Source organism: Bufo gargarizans, chromosome 1 (assembly GCF_014858855.1).
Source record: "Bufo gargarizans isolate SCDJY-AF-19 chromosome 1, ASM1485885v1, whole genome shotgun sequence".
Lineage (NCBI taxonomy): Eukaryota > Metazoa > Chordata > Amphibia > Anura > Bufonidae > Bufo > Bufo gargarizans.
The window spans coordinates 575,477,974-575,505,221 of NC_058080.1; the positions used below are offsets into that span (position 1 = coordinate 575,477,974).

At 45.5% G+C, this 27,248-nt stretch overlaps 1 protein-coding gene across 1 annotated transcript in view; it reads right to left on the bottom strand.

Moving 5' to 3' along the window:
- The window catches only part of SETD1B (SET domain containing 1B, histone lysine methyltransferase), a 79,809-nt gene that overhangs the window by 37,215 nt on the left and 15,346 nt on the right, over positions 1 to 27,248 (bottom strand). The window contains exons 5-7 of the mRNA XM_044275735.1: positions 26,473 to 26,585; positions 23,864 to 24,994; positions 6,044 to 6,805 (exon numbers count right to left, since the gene is read on the bottom strand). Coding sequence (XP_044131670.1) covers positions 6,044 to 6,805; positions 23,864 to 24,994; positions 26,473 to 26,585 — 2,006 coding nt within the window. The remainder of the gene's footprint in view (positions 1 to 6,043; positions 6,806 to 23,863; positions 24,995 to 26,472; positions 26,586 to 27,248) is intronic.

Genomic DNA, 27,248 nt, shown 5'->3' on the forward strand with positions numbered 1-27,248 from the left:
CTAGACGGGGGTCATGCACAGGGCCGCACGGTATCCAACAGGAATGTAGAAGGTCCACCTAGTGAAAGGGGGACATGCACAGGGTTATCCTAGCATCAAATGATTGTGCAATAATCCACCCAACACCAAATTTCGTGAGAGTGCAACTACTCCGCCAATGAATGGGGACAAGTACCAGTTCAGCACAGACAAGGACAGCTGTGAATCACGTGAGCGTGCAAAAGTCCGCCCATGGAACGAGGGGCGGTCATGCACAAGGCCAGTACCGTATCCAATGGGAGTGCAAGCATTCCACCCCTGTTAGAGGCCATCGTATCCGGCGAGAGTGCAGGATGCCGCCCCGAAGGGGGGGGGGGGACGGGACATGCACATGGTCAGCATCGCAACCAGGGAGAGTGCGAGCACACCGCCAAGGATGGGGATCATGCACAAGGCCAGCAATGTGCTGGTGAGAGAACAACCCCAGTCAGCGAGAGTGTATGTATGCCGCCCGCGGCAAGGAGGCATGCCCATGGCCGGCAGCGAATCCAGTGAGAGTGCAGCACACCGCCCACGGAAGGGGGGGGGGGTCATGCAACATGGCTGAAACGATCCAGGCGACTTTGAGCGCAAGCACCCCGCCATGGAAGGGGGTCATGCACATGGCCAGCAACTTACCGGCCGAGAGAAAACAACCCCAGTCAGTGAGAGTGTATATATGCCGCCTGAGGGAAGGAGGCCTACCCAAGATCCGGCGTGAGCCAATGAGAGTGCAGCATACCGCCAATGGAATGGTGGTCATGCACATGGCCGGTAGTGAATCCAATCCAGCGATAGTACTGCGTCCTGCCTGCGGAAGGTGGTCATGTACCTGGCCAGCACCGCACACGGTGATGAGTACAGTATTCCGCCAATGGAAGGGGGTCATGCACATGGCCGGCAGCGAATCCAGTGAGAGTGCAGCGTTCCGCCTATGGAAGGGGGTCGTGCACATGGCCGGCAGCGGACCCAGTGAGGGTGCAGCACTCCGCCTATGGAAGGAGGTCATGCACATGGCCGGCAGCGAATCCAGGGAAAGTGCAGCGTTCCGCCTAAGGAAGGGGGTCGTGCACATGGCCGGCAGCGGACCCAGTGAGGGCGCAGCACTCCGCCTATGGAAGGAGGTCATGCACATGGCCGGCAGCGAATCCAGGGAAAGTGCAGCGTTCCGCCTATGGAAGGGGGTCGTGCACATGGCCCGCACCGAATCTGGTGAGGGCGCAGTAATCCGCCTAAGGGGGTCATGCACAAGGCCAGCCCGCAGCCAGGGAGAGTGCCGTATCCAACCTAGGAAGGAGGGTCATGGCAGGTACCACAACTGGAGAGGGTGACGAATTCTGCCTATAAAGGAGAACAGGCACCTAGCCAGAGCCGCAGCAAGGGAGTGCTACATGCCGCTCATGGGGGGGGGGGGGGGGGGGGGGGGGGGGGGGCATGCATACAGGCAGCACTACTGAGATGAGACTGCCGCGTCCTGCGCAGCCCACAAGAAACTACTCCGTTATCCTTCCATTCCTTATAATGGTAACACAGCCTCCCTGAGGCAGGCAGGGGGACACCATACAGGGGCACAGGCTCTCTGAGGAAAGGAGGGCCAGCCAAACAGTCCCATTGGGAGCCGGCCAGTAGCCAAGGGGTTAAAGGATCCGGCCCTGGGGGCGATGCTGCGATCCCTGGGGGCGGGGGGGACCTCCAGGCGGGAAGAATTCGCGCCTGGAGAAGATCCCGCCCCCTCCAACAGAGGCCGGAATTTTGCGGCCTAGTAGGCCGAGAAGCCGGGGCCTAAATTTTTGCGGCGCCCGAGGCCGCACAGTGTTCAATGTACCGGCCGGGACCCGAGCAGAGTGGCGCATTACACACCGGGCGCGGGAGCCCACCCCGCGGCCGGAAGATTCAGGGGCACGGATGGAGCGCCGAAACTGCGGCCCAGCAGGCCGCGAGGCCTGGGCCAGAATTTGTGACGCCCCGGCCGACCGGAATGCAATGACGGTCGGCCGGGGCCAGTTAGAGCATCGCTCATAAGTCCCATGCCGGCCGCGGGGGCCCACCCCGCGGGCCGGAAGAGTCAGGGGCCCGGAAAGTTGTGCCGGAGGTGCGGCCCAGCAGGCCTAAAAACCTGTGCCAAAATTTGCAGCGCCCGGCCGGATTGTACATGCCGGCCACAGGAGCCCACCCCGCGGACCGGAGGCGAGGCCTTACACCCCTGCAGTCAGGAACGGGCCCCAGGCCCTGAACAGCGCACCTGGTAAGGAATGGGGGGCCAGATAGGGAGCCGCTGGGACGAAGAGCTGGCACTCTATGACAAGCGCCCTGAGTGCAAGGCCTAATGCACAGAGATGAATGAGCAACCGCGGCACGATCCGGCCCTCAGGTGACCGGACGCCGCCCCCCCAAGGGAAGAAGGGGGGCAATGCGGCTGAACCTATTCTGATGGAGGTCAGAAGGGGAGGAGAGGGAGCAGGGAACAGCCGCCCTGCAGCACCCAGAGGCCCCAGTATGGGGGTCCAGCACGCAGGAGAAAAGGGGGGGGGGACGTAGGGCGGGAGAAGCCTCTCTCTTACCACAGCCGTCTTCACCCTCTGTCAGTTCCAGCAGGGTCGCCCCTTCAGCTTCTGGCACCGTAGTGGCAGGACGCTGGAAGAGGGACTTGGCGTGCGGGCGACCCTTGCGCTGGCGGGATGCAGGGGAGCTGGGCTGCCCTGGTCCTCCTTGCCTTCTGTGGGGGAGGCAGCAGTGCGGGAGACCGGCACTGGCGCAGCTCGACCCCGGGAGAAACAGAGAGGTCTAGTGCGACTCTGTTGTCCCTTGTATGATCAGGAACAAAAATAAAATAAAAATAAAAAATAAAAATTTAAACAAGGAGAAAAGAGCCCTGCAGAGCAGGGAGTGTCTTGCCTCCTTGGACACTAAGCAAAAAACTGGCAGTCTCTCTCTCCAGGCTGAGGGTATAGCTGTGGAGGAGGGGCTTAACAGTCTTCACTTAGTGTCACGCCTCCTATGGAGATGAGCTATACCAAGGTCTTCTGTGTCCCCCAAGGAAACTGGGCGAGAAATAGTCTCTCGCCCCGCCAGCACTGAGAAGAGGAATGGAGCAGGGAAGTCCATCTCTGAATGCAGGAGAAGGTTGACCAGAAGGATAAAACAGGAGGGGGCGCTACCAAAGAGAAAAATGAAATATAATAATATATAAAATGGGGCTGTGCACATGAGCGATGGACCTTCTATCTTCATTCAGCAGGCCCTGTGCTGACGTCACCACCACGTGGTAAAAGTGATGATGTCAGTGAAGGTCCTTTTGCAGGTCCTTCAAGAAGTACAAAGAAGAGGATCCCAGCTGCACGATCAAGTGGATGAGGGGAGTTATGTTTCTATAATTTTTTAACCCTCAATTGACATTTGACTTTGCATTTTGTATTAAAGAATGCTATTATTTTCCATTATAACCATGTTTTAATGGAAAATAATAAAGTAAATGGGTGCTCATCCCTCGCCTCCTTAGCAACCATCCGTGAAAAACGCATCCACACTTGCTTGCGGATGCTATGCGATTTTCACGCAGCCCCGTTCATTTCTATAGGGCCTGTGTTGCGTGAAAAACGCAGAATATAGAATATCCTGCGATTTTCACAAAACGCACAAGTGATGCGTGAATAACATCGCTCATGTACACATTGAAATAAATGGGTCAGGATTCAGTGTGGGTGCAATGCGTTCACCTCACGCATTGCACCCGCGCGGAACACTCGCCCATGTGAAAGGGGGCCTAAGACTTTTCATCCGATAACCTCTTTCATGTAACTTGATTCTTTTTCATATTAAAACAGTGATTTTATTTTGGTGCAGGCAATGCGAATAACCGCGTTAGCCGAAGCAGAACGTGCAGAGATTGTCCTCATTTCCGGTGAATGAAGCACACATGGAGGACTGTTTGGGTGGCATGGGTTGAAAACTTCTGTGAGGACAATCTTAGGCCTCTTTTACACGAACGATACGGATTGGTTTACGATGCCTTCAGTTAAACTCGCACCATTTTGCAAGCAAGTTCAGTCAGTTTTGTCTGCGATTCAGTTTTTTCCGTGCGGGGGAAATCAGTTTTGGCGCGCTTTTCACGTGCATGAAAAAAAACGGAAGGTTTACAAACAACACCACATAGCAACCATCAGTGAAACACGCATTGCACCCGGACCGCATCCAGGTTACATCCGGATGCAATGCGTTTTTTCACTGATGCCCCATTCAATTCTATGGGACATGGGCTGCATGAAAAACGCAGAATAAGGGTCCATTCAACACGTCCGCAAAATGGGCCCGCATCCGTTCCGCAATTTTGCGGAAAGTGCGGACCCATTCATTTTCAATGGGGCCGGAATGTGCTGTCCGCATCCGCATTTGCGGATGCACACTTCCGTTCCGCAAAAAAATGTCGGCACTCTTATTTTCTATGAGAGTGCCGGCGATGTGCAGTCCGCAAAACACACATTGCCGGTGTCCGTGTTTTGCGGATCCGCAAAACACATACGGACGTGTGAATGGATCCTTAAGAACATGCTGCGGTTCATGTACACAGACCCATTGAATTGAATTGAATTGAATTGAATTGTTCAGGGTTAGTGTGGGTGCTCTGTGTTCCCTTAGCGCATCGCCCCCGCTCAGAAAATGATGGGTTTTGTCTGCGATTGCGTTCAGTGTTTTCTGCATGGAAGCAATGAGTTTTTAATATGTTTTTTCACACGCATATGTTTTTCAGGTTCTCCTAGCAACTATCAGTGAAAAACACAATGGATGCATTCCCTTTTTCATGCAAGCCCCATTCACTTCTATGGAGCCAGAGCTGCGTGAAAAACACATAATATAGAACATGCTGCGATTTTGCTAAAATGATGCATGAAAAACGGATGCTATGTGTGGACGGGAAAAACGCGCTCGCGTAAAATTAGCCTTAGGACTCATGCTAATGTATTTTTTTGTGTCAGTTATGTTTTTTTTTTCCCTTTGCTGCACATATGCAGAAGCTTTCACTTTAATGGGGCTGAAAACCCCCCCAGAAATGACTCCATGTGCATTCCGTTTCCGTATGTCTGTTTGTCAAAAAAAATAGAACATGTCCTATTATTGTCCGAATTGTGGACAAGGATAGTACTGCTCCATTAGGGGTCAGCTGTTCCGTTCTGCAAAATACAGAATGCACGCGGTCGGTATCCGTGTTTTGCAGATCCGCATATTTACAGAGTGCAAAACATCCAATGGTTGAGTGCATGAGCCCTTAGGGCTAATTCAGATGGCCGAACCAGAGTTCGGGAATTTTTTTTTACGGTATAAATTAATTTCTGAAGTTACTATGCGAAGTCTCCCTGAGACTTCGCGAAGTAATAACTTTGGCTCATCGGAGCCAATATAATCTAAGGCTACATGCACAGTGTGCCCCCCGTGGCCATATTGCGGCCCACATACAGCGGGTCCACAATAAACGGGCCCATTCACTTGAAAGGGTCCACAATCACGGAGATGCGGAACGGAGGCACGGATCGGAACCCCACGGAAGCACTACGGAGTGCTTCCGTGGTGTTTGTGGCCGTGCCTCCGCACTTCAAAAAAGTAGCGTATGCACTACTTTTTTGCGGTGCGGACCGTCGGATATGGATCGCGGACCCCATTTAAGTGAATGGGACCACGATCCGCATGCAGCTGCCCCACAGTCTGTGCCCGTGCATTGAGGACCGCAATTTGCAGTCCACAGCACGGGCACGGAGCCCTTACGTCGTGTGCATGTAGCCTAATACTGTACAGAGCGCTCGCTCCGTATAGTATTTAAACAAAGTTTTATGCGAATCGACTTTGGATGTTTCATCCGAAGTTGATCCGCTCATCCCCAATAATAACCGGAGACATATGTGGCATAGATTGTGTGGCAGGAATGAAGGTAACAAAAAAATTCTCAAACTGTTCTGCCACAGCAATACATTTTATACTGGAAAGAAATTGATGCACGACTTTCTCCAGTACATAGACACATAAAAACACTTACCTTTGCTAAACGCTCCTTTTTATCCCACCACTCATCAAATGCCCTGAATGCCACAACTTCGACCATTTTGCGGTTTAGATCTCTTTTCATTATGGCTTTAAGTTCCTTAACAATGACCAATAGCACCCCATCCACTGTGGCCTTATGTGGATCCTCTTTCTTGTGCTCATAGCCTGGGGGTGGCACAGATGGATCAAACTTTGGAAAAGGTGGCCAAGGCTGTCCTCGTGAAAGATGTGCGGACATGGCATAGGGACGGTAAGGATGCTGGCCAAACTGCATGGAATTTCCCAAGAAATGAGGGTAATGGTATGAATTTTGTCCCTGCATCATACGACTGAGCATTTGAGTCTGCATTTGAAAGGACATTGGCATTCCGCCCCATTGTGTACCAAGAGCACTCATCATGTCGCCTTGAATCATGGGAAACATACCTTGATGGAATGGTGGTGGGGGAGGCAAAATATGGGGTGGAGGAACCCCTGGTGGGGCTGGTAGTGGAGGAGGGGGTACTGTGACTGAAGGGTGTGTTGGTGGAGGTGGTGGAGGGAGAGGAGGTGGCATAGGAAACCCAGGCTGTGGTGGTGGCGGTGGAGGTGGCGGTAGAGGGGGAAATCCAGGAGGCATAATAGGCATGACCGGAGTTATGACTGAAGAACTTGTCACTGCTGAATTTATGACAATGGATTTGGCACTGTTGGGAGAAATGTTCATTTCATCATCTGAAATTTCCATGTCCTCTCCAGAAGAATGATGATGATCCTGTGAAAACAGACAGGCAACAGTTATAAAACCGCACATTTCTAAAACACACAATAGCCATATTCTCAGACACTAGTCAGGATTGTAGAATTACTGATGAAGTATAAATGAGACTCTAAAGACCTCCACACATCAGGGCACTGTCAGCTGAACCCGCTGAGTGGGGAGCTCCCAACATTCCCCCACCGGATAAGGTCACTGAAGAAATAGATCCAAGAAAAATAAATAAAAATAAGGACAAAACTATACTGAACGAAACGGAATGCACCAAATGTAGTTTGCTTTCCGTCCTGGGATGCAGAGCAAGATGGATCCAGCATGACCCCCAATGCAAGTCAATGGGGACAGATCCATTTTCTCTGACACAATGGAAAACTGATCCGTCTCCCATTGACTTTCAATGGAGTTCATGACGGACCCGTCTTGGCTATGTTAAGGATAATACAACCGGATCCATTCATAACAGATGCAGACGGTTGTATCATCAGTAATGGAAGCGTTTCTGCTGAACCCTGCCGGATCCAGTATAAACGCTAGTGTGAAAGTAGCCTTAAATGTGTATGGCCGCTGGCTAACATGTATGGGGGTGTCCTACATTAATATACCCGTCTTAGAAGAGTTAAAAGGGTTTTCCAAGATTTTTTTCTGATGACCTGTTCTCTGGATAGAGGTCATCAGTATCGGATCGGTGGGGGTTCTTTTCAGCTTACCAAGTACTGTGCCGTACACTGTATAGCGGCGGTGCTTTGTATTGCAGCTCAGTCCCATTCACTTGAATGAGGCTGAGCTGCTCCTAGGCCACGTGATCGATGACAGTGATGTCACTGGTCTGGGCAAAGCTGTAAGAAAGCTGCAGTGCTCACAGGAGCAGCTGCCTTCTCAAAGAGCTCATCGGCGGGGGTCCCGGGTGTCGGACCCCCACCAGATACTGATGATCTATCTGTCGGAAAACCCCTTTAAACCACCATGAAAGGTTTCCGGCAGTGGCTGTCTCCCCTTTCCCTAATCAGAACACAGGCTCACTTGGCTAGGCCGAATATGCATGTGGATAGGGTGTTGGGTGACTGCTATCTAAAGTGCATGGCCAGCCTAAGGCTAGGGATGCACACATAAAATTGTAAAATCTTGCTACAAAAGTAACTACTACATTACAATCTCAGTCAACAGGAGTGAACTAAGGCCACTTTCACACTCGCGTTTGGTGTGGATCCGTCATGGATCTGCACAGACGGATCCGCACCGACAATACAACCGCATGTATCCGTTCAGAACGGATCTGTTTGTTTTATCTTTAACATAGCCATAGTCTTGAACACCATTGAAAGTCAATGATTGGCGGATCCGTTTTCTATTGCGTCAGTGAAAAAGGATCCGTCCCCATTGACTTACATTGTGTGTCAAGACGGATCCGTTTGCCTCCGCATCGTCAGACAAACACCAAAACGCTGCCAGCAGCGTTTTGGTGTCCGCCTCCAGAGTGGAATGGAGGCTGAACTGATGCATTCTGAGCGGATCCTTTTCCATTCAGAATGCATTAAGGGCAAAACTGATCCGTTTTGGACCGCTTGTGAGAGCCCTGAACGGATCTCACAAACGGAAAGCCAAAACGCCAGTGTGAAAGTAGCCTTAGTTGCATGCAACACAGTGGAGCACATTTACAAACGGTGTAGATGTCCTCAGTCTGGTGCATTAAAGGGGTTGTTCAATTTGAGGATACTGATGACCTATTGTCAGGGTAGGTCATCAATATTAGATCAGCAGGGGTCCGACTCCCCGCACACCCACCGATCAGCTGTTTGAAGAGGTCACAGTGCCTGTGTGAGAGCTGCGTCCTCATCACTGTTTAGCGGCAGTGCAACAGGGACAAGAAGCTGTAGCGATACTGCATCACCATTATAACCTACAAAGCATGCTGCGCTTGCAGGAGCACCACAGCCTCTTCAAAAAGCTGATCGGTGTGTGTACCGGGAGTTGGACGGCCGCAGAGCTTATATTGATGACCCCCCCTGAGGATAGGCCATCAATATCCTCACACTGCATAACCCCTTTAACATAAATTATGCCAGAAAACAGGTGTAAATTCGAACTGAAATCTAAGCTAGCCCACAGCGGGCATGGATTTCAGTTTGTGGCGCACGGCAGCCAAACATATGACAGACTTATGAAGAGGCCTCATCTTTAGTTAATTTGTCTCATAATGTTCTTTTTACAAAACAATGATGTGTAGCCTAAGCTTTAGGCTCTCACACGGGAAACCAGCTTCGTGTGACAGATATATTCTCTGGACTGAGCAGTGCTCCTCTGAACGAACTCACAGCGCCATAATGAGTTATGAGGCTGCGAGTTCCCATCAGACTGCAGGGCCACACAATTGAAGCCACAGTATTAGGCCTCAAGCACACGACCGTATTTTGTTTCCTTGTCCGTTCCGGTTATTTTTTGCCGATAGGATGTGGACCCATTCATTTCAATAAGTCCGCAAAAAATGCAGACAGCACACCATGTCCGTTCCGTAGCCCCGCAAAAAAAATGTCCTATTTTTTTCATAGTTTGCGGACAAGGATAGGCATTGTTATAATGGATCCGCCCCCCCCAAAAAAACGGATGCCATACGGACGTCATCCGTTTTTTTTCGGTGTGGACCGCAAAATGCATACAGTCGTGTGCATGAGGCCTTATACTAGTACAGTTCAGCAGACCAGAGCTCAGTCGGGAATTCACAGTATCATAAATCATTAAGATGCTGCCAGTTCACTTCAGAGGAGCAGTGTTCAGTCGGAAAATACCGCTCCCGCACTGAGCAGACCGAATACGCTCGTATGAAACTGGCCTTACCGTCAAACAACTTTACACTGCAATTCCCCAGCAAGAACTGAGGAACAGTATTGAGTGACATCACCTGCTGTACATGCTGGGAATCTCACTGGTGTAAGCCGAGAGCAGCTGGCTGCTTTTGTTGTAGGCGCACAAAGCACAGAGACTGGACCACAACCTGAATACAAACTGGCCGCGCCATCTATTACAGGGTATGCAGCTACATGAACTTCTTGCAATACTGTCATGTACAGTGCTGTGCAAAAGTCTTAGGTAAGTGTGAAAAAATGCCGCAGAGTAAGAATGCTTTTAAAAACAGAAGCATTAATAGTTTAAGTTTAAAGGGATTCTGTCACCTGGATTTTGCCTATAGAGCTGAGGACATGGGCTGCTAGATGGCCGCTAGCACATCCGCAATACCCAGTCCCCATAGCTCTGTGTGCTTTTATTGTGTCAAAAAAATGAGATATATATGAGATAGATATATGTATATATATTAGGGCTGCACGATATGGGAATTTTGTGCGATTGCGATTAGGGCCTTAAAAATTGCGATAACGATATGCGGTGCGATATTTTAAGGGAATTGTGCTAGAGGTCTATTTGCTTGGATTTTCCCATATGAGCCGCTGAGTATGACATAGTTATAGGGGATCTGCGGAGGACGCTCTGTTATGGGGGTGGATCTGCGGAGGACGCTCTGTTATGGGGGGTGGATCTGCGGAGGACGCTCTGTTATGGGGGGTGGATCTGCGGAGGACGCTCTGTTATGGGGGTGGATCTGCGGAGGACGCTCTGTTATGGGGGTGGATCTGCGGAGGACGCTCTGTTATGGGGGTGGATCTGCGGAGGACGCTCTGTTATGGGGTGGATCTGCGGAGGACACTGTTAGGGGGGATGTGTGCTATGACACATAGGGCCATGAGGGGGGCCAGCATAAGACATATAGCATCTTACGCTGGTCCCCCTCATGGCCCTATGTGTCCTAAACTTAGCACATAACTTGATTTGTGTGTAAAGTATTTTACTAGTGTGTTAAACAAGCTCTCTCCTATTGATAACAGGTCCGGCCTCTGTACTCACTGTCACTATGAATGCACTGCAGCGATCTGGCCGGCCGGCGCGTGACTGACGTCACTTAGTAACGCTCCTCCCACTTCAGGAAGCAGGAGCGTTACTAAGTGACGTCAGTCGCTGCTGCTAGCTGCAGTGCATTCATCGTGACAGTGAGTACAGAGGCTGGCCATGTTATCAATAGGAGAGCGATTGTTTCACACACTAGTAAAATACTTTACACACCAAGCCAGTTATGTGCGCGGGCCCCTTCATATATAATCGCAGCATTTTCAGGTCTGCCAAATCGCCATATCGCATTTGCCGATTATCGCGATTCGATTAATTTTGCGATATATGCAAGTAAGGAGTCTAAGGGGCTGTTATTAACGTTTCTGGAGCCCAGCCACATCCACTGTAAAGGAGCCCAGCACCGCTCGCATCCTCCGAATCTACTCCTTGCTACCCGACGTCACAATTAGAGCGCCATAATCTCGCAGCTAGCGCATGTGCAGTTCCTTTCCTGAGGCTGATGCCGGCACTGACATGCTGCGCAATCGCACATGCGCGAGATTACGGTGCTCTAACTTTGTGACGTCGGGGAGCAAAGAGGAAATTCGGAGGATGCGTGCGGTGCTGGGCTCCGGAAAAGTTAGTAACAGCCATTTGGGCACCTTACTTGCCTCATTTTCATATATATATATATATATATATATATATATATATATATATATATATATATATATATACATATACATATACACACACACACACACACATATATACATAAATAAAATCTTTTTTTTTTTTTTTTTTACACAATAAAAGCACCGAGAGCTATGAGGAATGTATATTGCGGACGTGCTAGCGGCGATCTAGCAGCGCATGTCTGCAGCTCTACAGTCTAAATGCAGGTGACAGAATCCCTTTAAACCTATTCTGCAACAGGACAATGAATGGGGCTAAATTGCAATACCAAGCACAGCCACTACCCAATGTACAGCGCTGTGCTTGGTAAGCTGTCAAGAGACCAGTGAGCGTGGGGACCTCTTCAAACAGCTAATCGGTGGAGGTACCGAGTCGGACCCCCACCGATTTGATATTGGTGAGCTATCCTGGAGGATCACCATCAAATTCCTGGACAAACCCTTAAAGGAGAACAAGGAGTTCCGGATGTGATAAGGACCCCACAGAGCCTTGATCTCAACATCGAGTCTGTCTGGGATTACATGAAGAGACAAGAGAAATTTGACCAAGCCTACATCCATAGAAGGTCTGTGGTTAGCGCTCCAAGATGTATGAAACACCCTCCCTGCCGAGTTCCTTTAAAAACGATGTGCAAGTGTACCTAGAAGAACTGAGGCATTCACACCGAATATTGATTGGATTTACATTTCTCTTTTGTTCATTCACTTTTTTGTTAGTTGATACAAATAAACTATTAGCACTTCTATTTTTGAAAGCATTATTACTGTACAGCATTTTTTTCATGCCTGCTTAAAACTTCACACAGTACTGTAATTAACTATCATGTAAACATCATTTTGATGCTGGAACAATGTAGCAGCACAGCCGTACAGACCTCACGCTAGCCTGGCACAGTGGCAAAAAACCCACTCGCTGCTTTAGTTTATTATAGCGATAATGTTACAGTATGTTGAAGTCATCTTCAATGACTTGCAGCCCGACGGCATGAAATCCATTTAATGACTGATGCAATGTCAATATACACTGCCACCTTGATAGGCAAAACTAATACACACTGGACAAATACAGCAGTTAAGATTTTAATATTGTTATATTAAAAAGAACAATTTTTGACTTTTTAATTTTATTATCTACATATTCCAGGTTTCTGACTGCCCACTAGAGCAGTCACTAGAGGCAGACACTTCCTGCTTTCTGTAGCTCATTGGGCAACTTTGCTGTATAGACTGGAACAGAATAAGCAAAATAATCTCATAACCAATAGATAGTGTGGGTAAGAAGTAATGGCAGCTGTACTGGAGGCACAGATAAGGCAGGACAGTACAGTTGGCCATACACATTAGGCTACTTTCACACTCGCGTTTTGTGCGGATCCGTCATGGACTGATCCGTTCAGATGATACAACCGTCTGCGTCCATTCAGAACGGATCCGTTTCGATTATCTTTAACATAGCCAAGACGGAACCGTCTTGAACACCATTGAAAGTCATCGGAGGACGGATCAGTTTTCTATTGTGCCAGATTGTGTCAGTGAAAACGGATCCGTCCCCATTGGCTTACATTGTGTGCCAGGACGGGTCCATTTGGCTCAGTTTCATTAGACAGACACCAAAACGCTGCAAGTAGCGTTTTAGTGTCCGTCTCCAATGCAGAATTGAGACAAAACTGATGATGCAAACTGATGCATTCTGAGCTGATCATTTTCCATTCAGAATGCATTTAAATGCAAACTGATCCGTTTTGGGCCGCTTGCGAGAGCCCTGAACGGATCTCACAAACTGAAAGCCAAAACGCGAGTGTGAAAGTAGGACCCAAAGTCTACTTTCACACTCCCGTTTTGGCTTTCAGTTTGTGAAATCTGCAATACAACCGGCTGGCACCCCCATAGAACTGCCTATTTGCGGACAAGAATAGGACATGTTCTATTTTTTTCCGGAGCTGCAGACCAGAAGATCGGGGGGCGCACCGGAAATGCGGATGCGTAGAGCACACAGTGTGCTCTTGGCACCCATTCTGTCCCCATGGAGAATGAATGGGTCCGCACCCATTTCGCAATTTGCAGAATGGATGCGGACCCATTCTATGGACATGTGAATGGACCCTTAGTCTGCAGTTGCCCGAACGTACGGATCATCTCACATGAATAGGGTGTCCAAACTTTATCCCCCTGATGGCTTATGCTGAATTTCAAAATGCCTAACATTTTTGTTTTCATGGTGCACACTTGGCTGGCAGCAATCTAATGTGTATGGCCACGTATCAGGCATTTTGTAATCGCCGGTAAATTATTCCAGCAGACTACAGGCTGCCGAAGTTCACCGGTTTTGGCACTGCCAGATTCTTCAGGTCAGGTTTCATACGGACAAATACCACAGCGTTTTGTCTGGCGGACTGCAACTGTGAACGTAGCCTAAAATACAATTTTTTATTTCTTCATTTATATTAACACCCCCCCCCCCCCCCTCTGCCACCAAATAGATAAGTCTTTCCATAAGGATATGTTCACACGTAGAGGTTAGGAAACTGCATCAGAAAAGTCATGATGTGGTTTTGAGACAGTTGCAATTTTTACAGGGAAAACACATTTATTAAGCACGTTTGACCTGTAAAACCCGCAACCTGATCCAAAAGGCATCGTGGTATTTCTGATGAGGTTTTATCCACATTTCAACCACAAAGTGTGAACACTCTCTTGCACTTTCTTTCAGGTCTGACTGCTTAAAAAATGCAATGCAGTGGAAAAGTCTGAAAGAGGGTGAAAAAGGCCATTCAGAAATGAGATAGGTGCACAATCTATTTCAGCTAGGGTAAGGTGGTTTTCTCTTCCTCGTAGTCCACAGCGCTAACCACTGACTGGACATATGGATGTAACCGGTATTCAGTGTAAACCTTCATTTACTTTTATTAATGGAATGACAAGCGACCGCCATCCAATAACAAAGCAAACCACAGCAGGGAAGTTTCCATTTTTCCCTGCAAATCCCCGGCATAATACAAGCCAAAGTAAACCTCAGCCTGCATTATGCTGTGCACGAGATACAAATGGTCATGCACCGCTATGTCTCTATGAGTCATCATGAGAATTTTTATCTAGGCACGTGAGGATTTATTTTTGTATACTTGCATGATGATCCACCAGGTGGCATTACTTTCTGTATATGCCATTTGTAATTTAAAGGGAACGCGTTAAACATCCTTTTTTCTAATCTGTTTTTATTTTCTCATTGCAGATTCTTTTTCTATTTCTTGCATATGATTATTATCTTGCCTGAGCTGCTCTTATCAGCATTTAGATAATTGCCTTACTGCAGCCACAAGGGCCATAGACACAATGGACAGGAGAGGACCTCACTGACATCAATGGGAAAAAGTTTTCTAGGCCTGCTCTGTGACCTGTGCAGAGGTCAGGAGGGAGTAGAAGAGCTGTGATATCACCTGCTGTGAAGTGTGGATCCCGTGTTATCTTTACGCAGAAGTGATATTTATAACTCTAATCCTGTCCGTAATGATAGGCAAATAACTGCAGCAACATGATCTATACATTACCAAGAAGTGGCGCAGCTATTAGGCTTAGTGGCCAGTTATGGATGTTATGGTTTTTGTTTAAATCTAGATATTGACATTAAATCTAGATATTGGAAAATGAAAAAACAGCTCGTGGGCTACCATTAGAAAATGGTAGGGGATAAAGGAATAACTTTTGTGCACACCCCTTTGGTATAATTATCATCTGCCGGATCTTGATAAATTATCCAGGGATCCGTTTTGGTAAAAAAGTAATAATTTGTAACAAAATTTTGGTGCATTCCGTTTCGTTCAGTTTTGTACCATTGACAATGAATGGGGACAAAACTGAAGCGTTTTATTCTGCTATTGAGATCCTATGATGGAACTGAAAACGCTAATGTGAAAGTAGCCTAAGTTGGGGTTTAGGTATTTTCAGTTACATTCAGCAATTTCTAGTGTAAAATGCAAAATCACTGTTGGAGATAGATACTTTTACACTTTTGAATGATGTGATGAGGAATCCAGACCAGAAGATCAAGATCTCCCAACTATATAAATTATTTAAGGGGTTCTGCACTTTCATTTAACTGATGATCTATCTTCTGGATAGATCATCAGCTTCTGATCGGCGGGGGTCCGACACCCGGGACCCCCGCCGATCAGCTGTTTGAGAAGGCAGCGGCGCTCCAGCAGGGCCGCGGCCTTCTCACTGTTTACCGCCGGTCTACTGACGTCACGACTAGTATCAACTAGCGTGGGCGGGGCTAAGCTCCATTCCAGTGAACAGAGCTTAGCCGCGCACACTCTAGTTGATCCTAGTCGTGACGTCAGTGGGCCGGCGGTAAACAGTGAGAAGGCCGCGGCGCTGCTGTAGCGCCGCTGCCTTCTCAAACAGCTGGTCGGCGGGGGTCCCGGGTGTCGGACTCCCGCCGATCAGAAGCTGATGATCTATCCAGAGGAAAGATCATCAGGCAAATTAAAGTGCAGAACCCCTTTAAGACACGGTCGAAGGGCTTGGGGAGCTGATTGCCCAACGATTTTGTTAGATGAATGGGAAAATATATTTGGGAATTTAAGATTTGTATCTCACAATTTCAATCACATACTGGTACAGTTTAATATTGTACATAGAATGTATATCACACCGGTATGGTTGAATAAATGTGGTCTAAAAGAGACTTCTAATTGTCCACGGTGTCATTCACCTGGGGCGGATTATTTGCACATGTTCTGGTCCTGTTTACAATTAAAAGAATATTGGGGTTTAATCCATGACTTTATTACCTAAAAACTGAGGGTAGTGATCCCGTTTACAGTAGAGTGTTGGATATTGAGTTATCTTTCCAAGGTTAAGTGCCATAAATATAAAAAGATACTCCTAAATAGAACATGTTTTTGGCTAGACTCCTGATCACACGACTCTGGTTTTCACTAAATACCCCAAAGTTTAATGTGTGGCTAAACTTTGGTAACAAGGTGAAAGATATGAAAATATTCTATACAAGCAAAGCAATATTGGGGAAAAATGGACTACGGTATGGGGATCCGTAAAACACATACGGACGTCTGAATGGAGCCTTACAGGGGGGTGATCAATGACAGGGGGGTGATCAGGGAGTCTATATGGGGTGATCACCCCCCTGTAAGGCTCCAATTAGACGTCCGTATGTGTTTTGCACATTGCCGGTGTCCGTGTTTTGCGGATCCGCAAAACACATACGGACGTCTGAATGGAGCCTTACAGGGGGGTGATCAGGGAGTGTATATGGGGTGATCAGTGTAGTGACAGACTGCCTGTGTCCTATGGTGGTCAATCCAAGCAAAAGGGACCACCAGAGGACCCGGTAGCAGGTATATTAGACGCTGTTATCTGCGTCTAATATACCTTTTAGGGGTTAAAAAAATAATAAAAAATATATCGCGTCTACAGCCTGCCAGCGAACGATCGCCGCTGGCAGGCTGTAGATGCACTAGTTAACCTGCCGTTTCCTGTGAACGCGCGCTCCTGTGTGCGCACTTTCACAGAAAATCTCGCATCTCATGAGATGACGCGCCGAAGAGGAACAAACCGGCCGCCTCCGGACCGCAATCCTGCGTTAGGCGGTCCGGAGGCGGTTAAATAGCAAACATTGCCCCTTTCTTTTTCAATTCATATCTCAAATAAATAGAGCTGGCACACAACCGTTTAATCCATTAATGTCGTAACGAATGAGCCTTAAAGTATAACTGTCGTATTTCTTTTTTTTTTTTTTGAGTATTGGATTGTGGTGATTAATATCACCTTGGTGGCCCTATTTCAACTTTTCACTGTGTATTCAATTACCCCTTAATTCCACAGTTTTGTTCCCTGTACTGCCTACTTTTACCTGTGCTTAAAATCAGGTTGCTAGGCAGGTCCGTCTATGTGGGAGGACGCAGAAGCACGCAGCGTGCAAGGTCAGATTACAGACAGCCAGGGACTGTAAAGTAAATTATTAAAGCCAGGTCCTCCCCAGCAACTGATAACGGTGCCTGGGCTGTGTGCACTTCTCCCTGTCCCTGCGCTTGGCAGACGCTCCCTCACTCAGCAGACTGGGACAGTGCAGAGTTGGAGCAGCGCACAACAGGGAAGGGAGATCTGCCGTCTGCTCAGTGTATAAATGAAAGCAACATGTTGTAAGAGGACCCCTTTGTGCTGCAGGAGATTAACCCTTTAGGGGGAGGGCTGTGATTACTGACACTTTTGGGGGGCTATTGTTACTGGCTAGTGAGGGCAGGCGGGATTAGCCTCAGGGTGAGGGCAGTGGCGGCCATCTTAACTGAATAGTGAAATTGCAGTTTTATGCAGACTGGTTGCTAAGGGCTGAATCTTATTAAATATGGGGTAAGTCAGTCTAATAGTAACTGATTCTGGAATATCATGTTATTAGTAACTACATATATAAATATATTGAAATTAGGGTCTAAGTGTGACAGTTATCCTTTAAAGGGGTTGTTTAGCCTTAGGGACTTTTTAAAAGGGTTGCCTCACTTCAGCTAATGGCATTTATTACGTAGAGAAAGTTAATACAAGGCACTTACTAATGTATTGTTATGATCCATATTGCCTCCTTTGCTGGCTGGATTAATTTTTCCATTAGACACTGCTCGTTATCAGGGGTTATTACTACCCTGCAATCCATCAGCTGTGGTCGTGCTTGCACACTATAGGAAAAAATTGCTTGCCTATGTGGCCCTGGTCACCAGAAAGGCTGGCGCTTTTTCCTATAGTGTACAAGCATGATCACAGCTGATGGATTACAGAGTCAATATGGACAATCCCAATCCATTACTAAGTGCCTTGTACTAACTTTGTCTTCATAATAAATGCCATGTGCTGAAGTGAGACAACCCCTTTAAATCATACTCACCTGCTCCCCACTGCTCCACTCCAGCTTCTTTCCAAGTGGATGGTGACCAAAAGCAGTGTTGTGCCGCTTGTGGGACATGTCATCGCTGAGGCCAGTCAGATGTGCATGTGATCTTGTCCTGATGTTTACAGGCTGGGGACTAGACCATTCAAGGTTAATATTATTATTGTTATTTTTATATATATAAAATTTTTATTATTTTATATTATTTAAGTCACTAAGGGATTAAAATGCACTTAATCGGTTTGCTCCATACAAATCCCAAAGGCGTGTGACAGATAACCCTTTAATGATTCTCTTGACAGGTGTAAGTATGAATGTTGATCTACATGTGAAAAGCAATACAAAAAAAATTCTCCCATTCAGTGGCCTGGTGTTCTATCTTAATTTATAGTCTAAGTCTAGTGCAAGGCATAAAAGTGAGGCTGCCCACATGCCTTGAATAGCTGAACACTCATTTTGCCAATAGCCATCTCTCTCTGAATGTGGGTCTTAGTAAATGACCCCCATTCAGTTTGAAAGCACTAATCTAATGTGTGTAGCCAGCTTAACAATTGCTAGTCTTAAGCTAGCTTCACACTAGCGCTAGCAAACCGGCCTGCAAGATCTTTCTGCATTTCAGCATTGCCGGAAGCTTGAATGTCGCAATCAATAACCATAATGGGGACCAGCGGAGATCCGGCTGCAACCAGGAAAATATGCCAAGAAAACCACTGCGAGCATAGTTCATAGGGCCAGACGGAGACTTTCAAGCTTCCGGCAATGCCGGCTAGCTAGCGGTAGTCAGAATCTAGCCTTACAGAAAGTTGAACTTCAGCTCTTCGCACTGCTGCCTAACAAAAAGGGTTTCTGATTTTCTATGAACAGGAAGCGGTTAATTATGAAAACATCCTATGCTTTGGAAAATAAAAATAATTTTACCATATAAAGACTGGCTGACCATCTAATGTAGTGAGTGTCCTTCACTGCAAATGTCGAAGGAGGATTGGGCATGAACTCACTATATTATTGTAATATCAGTGTTTGTTTTGAGCACTATTGCACTTTATTAGTTTATTATCTTAATTGTCTCATCACCATGTGGGTGGTATTTATATATGCACTATGCTCCATTATTGTTATTGCTTGAGAAAGGTTCCATTGAGAGGACCGAAATGTCGCATCTGGTGGAATAAAATACGCACGTTATCTTTGGAAGTGCCGTGGAGTTTTTCTTTATGTACAGCAGGTGAAACTCAAAAAATTTGAATATCGTGCAAAAGTCCGTTTATTTCAGTAATGAAAATTAAAAGGAATTGCATTAATGCAGCTTAAAATTAGAATTTTGTGAAAAGGTTCAATAGTATAGGCTCAAACTGTCACACTCTAGTCAGCCAATTAATCCATACCCCCTGAGCAAAGGGGACCTCAAAATTGGGACTTTGGGGTTTCATAATCTATAAGCCATAATCATCCAAATTATAACAAAAAAAAGGCTTGAGATATCTCGCTTTGCATGTAATGAGTCTAAGTTTTTCACCTGTATATATTAATGTAGAGTACTTCTTTAAATCCCAACTCTATGAAAAACAATATACATCAGGAAACCTGACTTCAGCAAAGTTAAATTCCTACCCTTCTAGCAACATTTTTTAATCACTTCTTAACTTATACTTGGATAGTCTATGTACTTTTTAGTTAACCACTTCCCAACCACCCATTGACTATAAATTTCCTGGGCGGTCGGGTTTATCTCTGAATGGATGTTCTGGAAAGTCCTTTCAGAGATGGCAGCTGCCCACTAATCGTGCAGCTGCTGAGCGGGGGAGCCCGCTGTCAGAGCGAAGGAAGGGACCGTTCCTGGGTGCCCCTGCCTTCTAGATCGCTGTATACACAGCGCTGAAGGAGTGCAATGTATATAGATCAGGAAGCGATCTTCCGCTTCCTGTCCCGGCCCGGTGGTCGTATGACCGTTGGGGCCGGGGGAGTGCAGGAGCTGTCTGGTATTCCACAGACCTCGATCAGCCCTGTACTGAGGCTGTACAGCCTCTCTGGGGGGCGTAATCCCCCTGTAACTGGGGCTACTATGTCAGCCCCAGTTACAGGAGAAATCAATAGTTAAAAATAAAAAAATAAAGTTTCACATAAAAAATAAAAAAATTCCTCCCCCAAATCCGTTATATGTTAAAAATTGAATAAAATAGACATATTTGGTATCACTGCGGCCGGCTCTAAAGTAATATCATATGATCTACCCAATCCGGTGAATGCTGTATAAAAAGAAATAAATAAACATTGTGCCAAAACACCTTGCCTCCCAAAAAACATAATATCAATCAAAAAGTCGTATGTACCCCGAAATAGTAGCAATAAAAACATCACCTCCTCCAGCAAAAAACAAGCCCTCACACAAAACTCTAGCCAGAAGAATTAAAATATATGGCTGTAATAAAATGGCAACACAAAAACATGATTTTTTCAAAAAATGTTTTTATTGTGCAAAAAAAAAAAAAAAATATATATATATATATATATATATATATATATATATATATATATATATATATATATATATACACACATACATATACATACACACACACTTGGTATTGTTGAGTCCGTAATGACCGGATCTATAAAAATATGACGATCTACCCTATCAAGTGAACGTTTAAAAAATAAATAAAAAGATTTACACCAAAATAGCTTTTTTGTGACTTCATCTACCACCTCCCAAAAAATTAGATAAAAAGCAACCAAGGAAGCCAAATGTAATAAGCCCTCACACAGCTCATTGAACAAAAAATAAAAAAAGTTATCGCTCTTAGAAACCATGACAGAAAATTCCATGTTAAAAAATCCAGATGCCGCTCCTTCCCTTCTGAGCCCTGGCGTATCCCCAGATAACAGTTTACGACCACAATTGGGGTGTTACTGTATTCAGTAGAAAGTGGGTAGCAAATTGTGAGGGAATATTCTTCTGTTATCTTTTGTGAAAAAGAAAGTTTGGACCTAAATCACCATTTTCTTGTAAAAATAATAATATTAAAATGGAAATTTCATCTCCATTTTGCTTTAGTTCCTGTGGAATACCTAAAGGGTTAACAACATTTCTAAAACCAGTTTTGAATAGTTTGAGGGGTGTAGTTTCTAAAAACTGGGGTCATTTATGGGTTGGTTTTATTATGTAAGCCCCACAAAGTGACTTCAAAACTAAACTGGTCGTTTAAAAAACAGACTGGAAATTTTCTTAAAACTTTCAAAAATTGCTTCTAAAATTCTAAACCTTCTAACGTCCTAAAAAAAAAAAAAAAAAAATATTAACATTACGAAAATAATACCAACAAAGTAGACATATGGGGAATGTTTATTAATGAATATTTTATGAGGCATCACTATCTGTCTTAAAAGCAGAGATTAAAATTTAGAAAACTGAATTTTTTCACATTTTCGTAAACTTTGGGATTTTTTTTTATAAATAAAAAAGGTAGAACATATTGACTCAAATTTACCATTAACATGAAGTACAATATGTCGTGAGAAAACAGTCTCTGAATGGCTTGGATAAGTAAAAGCGTTTAAAAGTTAAAACCACATAAAGTGACATGTCAGATTTGCTAAACTATGCCTGGTCAACAAGAGGGTAAATAGCCCGGTCTGGAAGTGGGTAAAATAAATACTGTATTTTTCGCTTTATATGATGCACATTTTCCCCCCAAAAGTTTGGGGAAAATGGCAATGCGTCTTATAAAGCGAATGCTGCCATTTTTATATTGCTGACCGCTATGCTGCACAGCACGGCCTGCGATGTATCAGCGGGGAGAGAGGAAGGGCTCGAGAACGGCAACTCGCGGCGGGGCCCGTTGCAGTCACTGTACTCTTACTCCCCGCACAGCAATGTTGATATGTAAAGTGTAGTCATGTAATCCTAATTAAAGTATTGCAATCCTCTGCAGTAGTACTTACTATCAAACTACAGTAGCAGGCTGGCCGGCAGCATGCGCCTGCTCCTCCTGCTTCATTAATAAAGTGGGAGGAGCAGGCGCTTGACAGAGTGAATGACGTTACGCTGCCAGCCTGCTACGGTAGTTTGATAGTAAGTACTACTGCAGAGGATTACGCTACTTTAATTAGGATTACATGACTACACTTTACATATCAACACTGCTGTGCGCAGGCCCAGTGTATTGGGGTCACCATTTACACAGGGACACTTATGGGGAGGGATCTGTGGATGACATAAATAGCATAAAATGCTATATACGTGTCCTCCACAGATGCCCCCATAACAGTGCATCATCCACAGACGCCCCCATAACAGTGCATCATCCACAGACCACCATTAGTTCAAAACCCACCAAAAGCACACCTTTTGGTTCAAAATATATTTTTTCTTTTTTTCCTCCTCAAAAACCAAGTTGCATCTTATCATCAGGAGTGTCTTATAAAGCGAAAAATACAGTAATAGGGGCATAGTTTTCTGGATATAATTTCTGAAGTCGCTCCATGTATTCACCTTCCAGTTCTGTTCCTTTAATTTTCTCCTTTGTTTAGCATGACAAACACTCACTCTGACCAGAGGTGGATGAATGTTTATTCACACACCCCAAGGTTAGTGGAAAAACAATGGAAACATGCACTACTTTGATCCATGTTGAGGACCAAACACGTCCATTGAACTCTATGGGTCAATGAAAACCATTGACATAACATGGATGGAAGGAGAGGCTATGGAATGATAGCTGTGCATGTGCAATATAGATGCAACATGGAGGGCAAAAAATGGACACAGAACGAAAATGGACACTACACAGACGGAACACTGCCTATCTTGTCGAGGACATGTGAATAAGGCCCTAGAGCATCACATATTAAGTTGATAAGTGCAGTGCTCTTCTGAGGACATCTTTATCTAGGCCTATCAAGAGAACAATAGAGCTACCATACACCATACTGTCACCCCATTTCCACACCTAGTATTAATAATGAGGATTAAAGGGTTTTTCCGGGACCTAGATATTGATGTTTTATTGCCCGTTTAGTTTCTGCCACAGGCACTTGAATGGGAGCTGAGCTGTGGTATGCCAGCATGACTACTACACAGTGTATGGGACCTTGTGCTTCCTTCTCTGTCCATTGTACGGTTTCCGCTGCTTGCCCAGAACAGCTGATGGGTGGGGGTGCAGGGTGTCAGACCCCCACTGATCCGATACTGATCACCTGTCCTGGGAATAGACCAGTAATATCTCTATACAGAATTGCAGGTAACATCTTTCCTCAAAGTATCAGTAAACCGTCTATGGATTACCTATCTACATAGGAGTTTTATCCCTCTGTGCTGACTGCTACAGAAGGACAATATTCCATATTTAATTTTCAATGGCATAATAAAAAGCCAAAATAAAAAAAGACAAAGAGTAAATAAAAAAAAACTGTATTTTGCATTTTAAAAAGTACCCCTTTGTCACAGAAGTGACCCTTTAAAACATGTAAAAATCTTTGTGACATTTCAAGATAATAAATTGCATATCTGAAGTATGTCAGATTTCAGTTCAGAACAAACAAAAGGTCTATACACAGAGAAGTTTGAAATCTAAAAGGACTTACCTCCTCCATTTTCTCAGACACGGGCGTTTGATCACCAGCTACCTGTTCCATCATATCTGTGCTTTCCACTTTCCTGCAAGACTGACTCATCTGGTCAATGGGAGTTCCTGACCTTGAGCTGTGGCAAAGAGAGGCTGTGCCAAAAATTGGCTCATCATCATCGTCAGAGTCTGGCAAAGGAGTAGGGCTGATATCCTCTAAACCAGTGCTAGACGGTCGCGAGGAAGGGGTGACATCCTGGTACTGAGAGTTGGAGCTGTAAGGGGGAATTGGTGAAAGCTGGGATGAAGAGGATGAGATAGGGCTTCCTTCCATCCTCAGCTCATTGTCCGAGCTTGGTTCATTTAGGAAAGGTAATTTGGTTCTTTGCTCTTTTAAAAGCATTTCAATTCTTGAGTCTAAACTATTGTGTTGCATTTCTGCTTCCAAAGTGGGTGTCCCTGGCGTTTCCCCTCCCTCTGGTGTTCGAGCACCAGATGCCAACTTCTGCTCCATGGCACACTCCGGCTCAGGAGGAGGGGGTTCCTCTGGTTTCTCTTTAACTGGTACAAAGTCAATATTTACAGAACTACATACACCGTCAGAAAACGGCTCAGATGGGGGCGGTGGTGGTAGTGGTGGTGGTGCTCTCCGGAAGTCTACTTCTCTTGATGTCTGTGGGAATGGATTTTCATCGTGTAATGAGTAAGCTGAAGATGCTTGGTAAGGAATAAAGGCTGAGGACAAACCAGTCTGGCTCAGCGGTGATGTGTGGGAAAACTGTGAAGTCTCTGGCTGAGGTCGCGTTGCATTAAACATGTGATCAGAGCGCCTGGGAACATAGTGGTGCCCAGGCCTCTGATTATAAGCGTCCGTGAACTTTGATTCTTGCCTTCTTTGTTTGTAGTCTTGCCCATAAGGAAATGCTGGTGTCGACTGCCGACTTGAGTAGTTGGAGTCCTGCGAAAAAGGTGTTCCAACCCGTGGGGTGTGAGGTGTTCCTTGTGATTGTGGGGTATACTGGCTGTAAGAGTTTGGGGTATCCTGTCGACAACTTGAATAGGCTGTGTCATGGGAAAATGGGGTACTGCTGTTTGGGGTTACTGATGCACTAACACTCGTTTCTTTCGTACGTTTTACAATTTCATTAACCTAACAAAAGGTAAAAGAAAACGCAAAAGCATTGTTACATAAAACAATCTAATATTAAGTATTCACTGATAAAATACAGGCAATCACAGTTCGTGGGAGGAAACCTTTTCCCAACAGAATCTGTGGATTCAGTGAACCCAGCACATACAATTTCTGTAAAGGTGGATAAGGGTCCACTCACACGTCCGTATGTATTTTGCGGATCCGCAAAACACGGACACCGGCAATGTGCGTTCCGCATTTTGCGGACCGCACATTGCCGGCACTCATAGAAAATGTATTTTCTTGACCGCAATTGCGGAAAATATTAGGACATGTTCTATTTTTTTTGCAGAACAGAAGTGTGGATCCGCAAATGCGGATGCAGACAGCACATTTCTGCCCCATTGAAAATGAATGGGTCCGCACCTGTTTTGCAAAATTGCGGAACGGATGTGGACCCATTTTGCAGACGTGTGAATGGATCCTAATGCTGATTAAATACAGCCCAAATGTAGCCAAATAAAAAGGCCTAGACTAGAAACATAGAAGACTGATGGCAGAAAAGGATCACTTAAGTCCATATATTCGGCCCTTCTATTTTCTTTAGAGTTTAATCTTAGGATAGATATAGGTTAATCCCTGGCATGTTTAAGTTGACTTACTGTTGATTTCCCAACCATATGTGCAGAAAGTATATAGAAACAATGAAGATTTACAGCAGAAAGATGAGGAGAAAAATCACTGTTATTCCAAGGCATGGGCAGTGAACTGGTGGACCATGACCATGGTCCGGACCCCTGCTGCCCACACTAAGAGGGGAGAGGACATATTCCAGCCGCATAGCACTTCTGAACGCCTTCCGTCACAGGGATGATGGGATATAAATGTATAAATTACAAGTTTTTCCTGAATGTTTTTCCCACAAAACTATATCTCTGCATTGATCTATTGAAGGGTTCAGCACACCTGAAGGGTTCAAGACATCCTCTTGCATACTGAACGGATTGCTTTCCTTTCAGAAAGCACTAGGATAAAACTGAAGCGTTTTTTTTCCAGCATTAAGCCCCTATGACGGAACTCAATACCGGAAAACTTTAACGCTAGTGTGAAAGTACCCTAAGAAGGCAGTTTTCACAAGGGTGATGCGGGTGTTTGATAACTCTGTTCCCTAAAGGTGGTTAAATCATAATTCTACAGAAGGGAATCCCCCACTTATGATCCCTTCTTTGAGTCAGACTGCAGAGCTGGTCCGGCTGCCCACGTCAGGCATGGTATACAATATTTCTCAGTTAGGGTCTCCGACAAACCTGATTAGGGAAGCCGGACCTGCAGTGATTCTAACACCATAATCTGGTCCTTACTGTCCAGTATTACACTTTGTTTTAAAGACTAGAAACAATTCAGTGATGAAAATATGCAATACTAGAACAAATATGAAAGGGAGGAACATACTATTTTCACAGAAATTTATAAGGCTGTGTCAATATGCTGCTTACCTGTGGCGTTTCATTCACGTTTGGTGAAGCATCCAAGTCAGATCCAACGGGAAGAGTCTGAGGTGTGTAGAGACCATTTACTAACAGTTCATAGAACCGCATACGTGTCTCTCCTGCACAGAGGTAAATCACATTATTCACATTACAGAACACATCTCCAGAAGTCAGATAGTCTTTCAATCAATTTGAGAAGAACACAGCAATTCCTACTATGGAGAAACAAAACATCTTATGTATTTTTAAGATACATTTTGATGTAGCCACATCAACCTGGAGGTTATAATTAAAGTTCACTGGTGAGAGGTCAGGATGCACTAACAACCTGAGATCAATGCCAGAGACCACCGCTACAATTTTATAGGATGGAGAATGTCCATAAAATGTGTAACGTGAACTGAAAAGTGCAAAAAAAAAAAACGCAGACCAAGTACCTCGAAGGCAGTTCTTCAGAAGTCTAAGACGAGCATGTTTACTGCCACTATAAGGGCTCATTCAGACGAGCATGTCTTGTGTGGAAATCATGCTCCACATGTAAGCACTATTTCCCGTTGTGGACACTGCTCGTTTTGCAGGAGCACACAGCATTATACTATTTATCTGTCTCTGCATGACCTTATTTCTACAGGATCATACTGATAGCATTATGCCTGTGAAATTCAGTAGATGCAAGGTCATGCAGAGACACACATCTTTATAAAACAGTATAATTCTGTAGCAGTAAGGTCATGCAGAGACACACATCATTATAAAACAGTATAATTCTGTAGCAGTAAGGT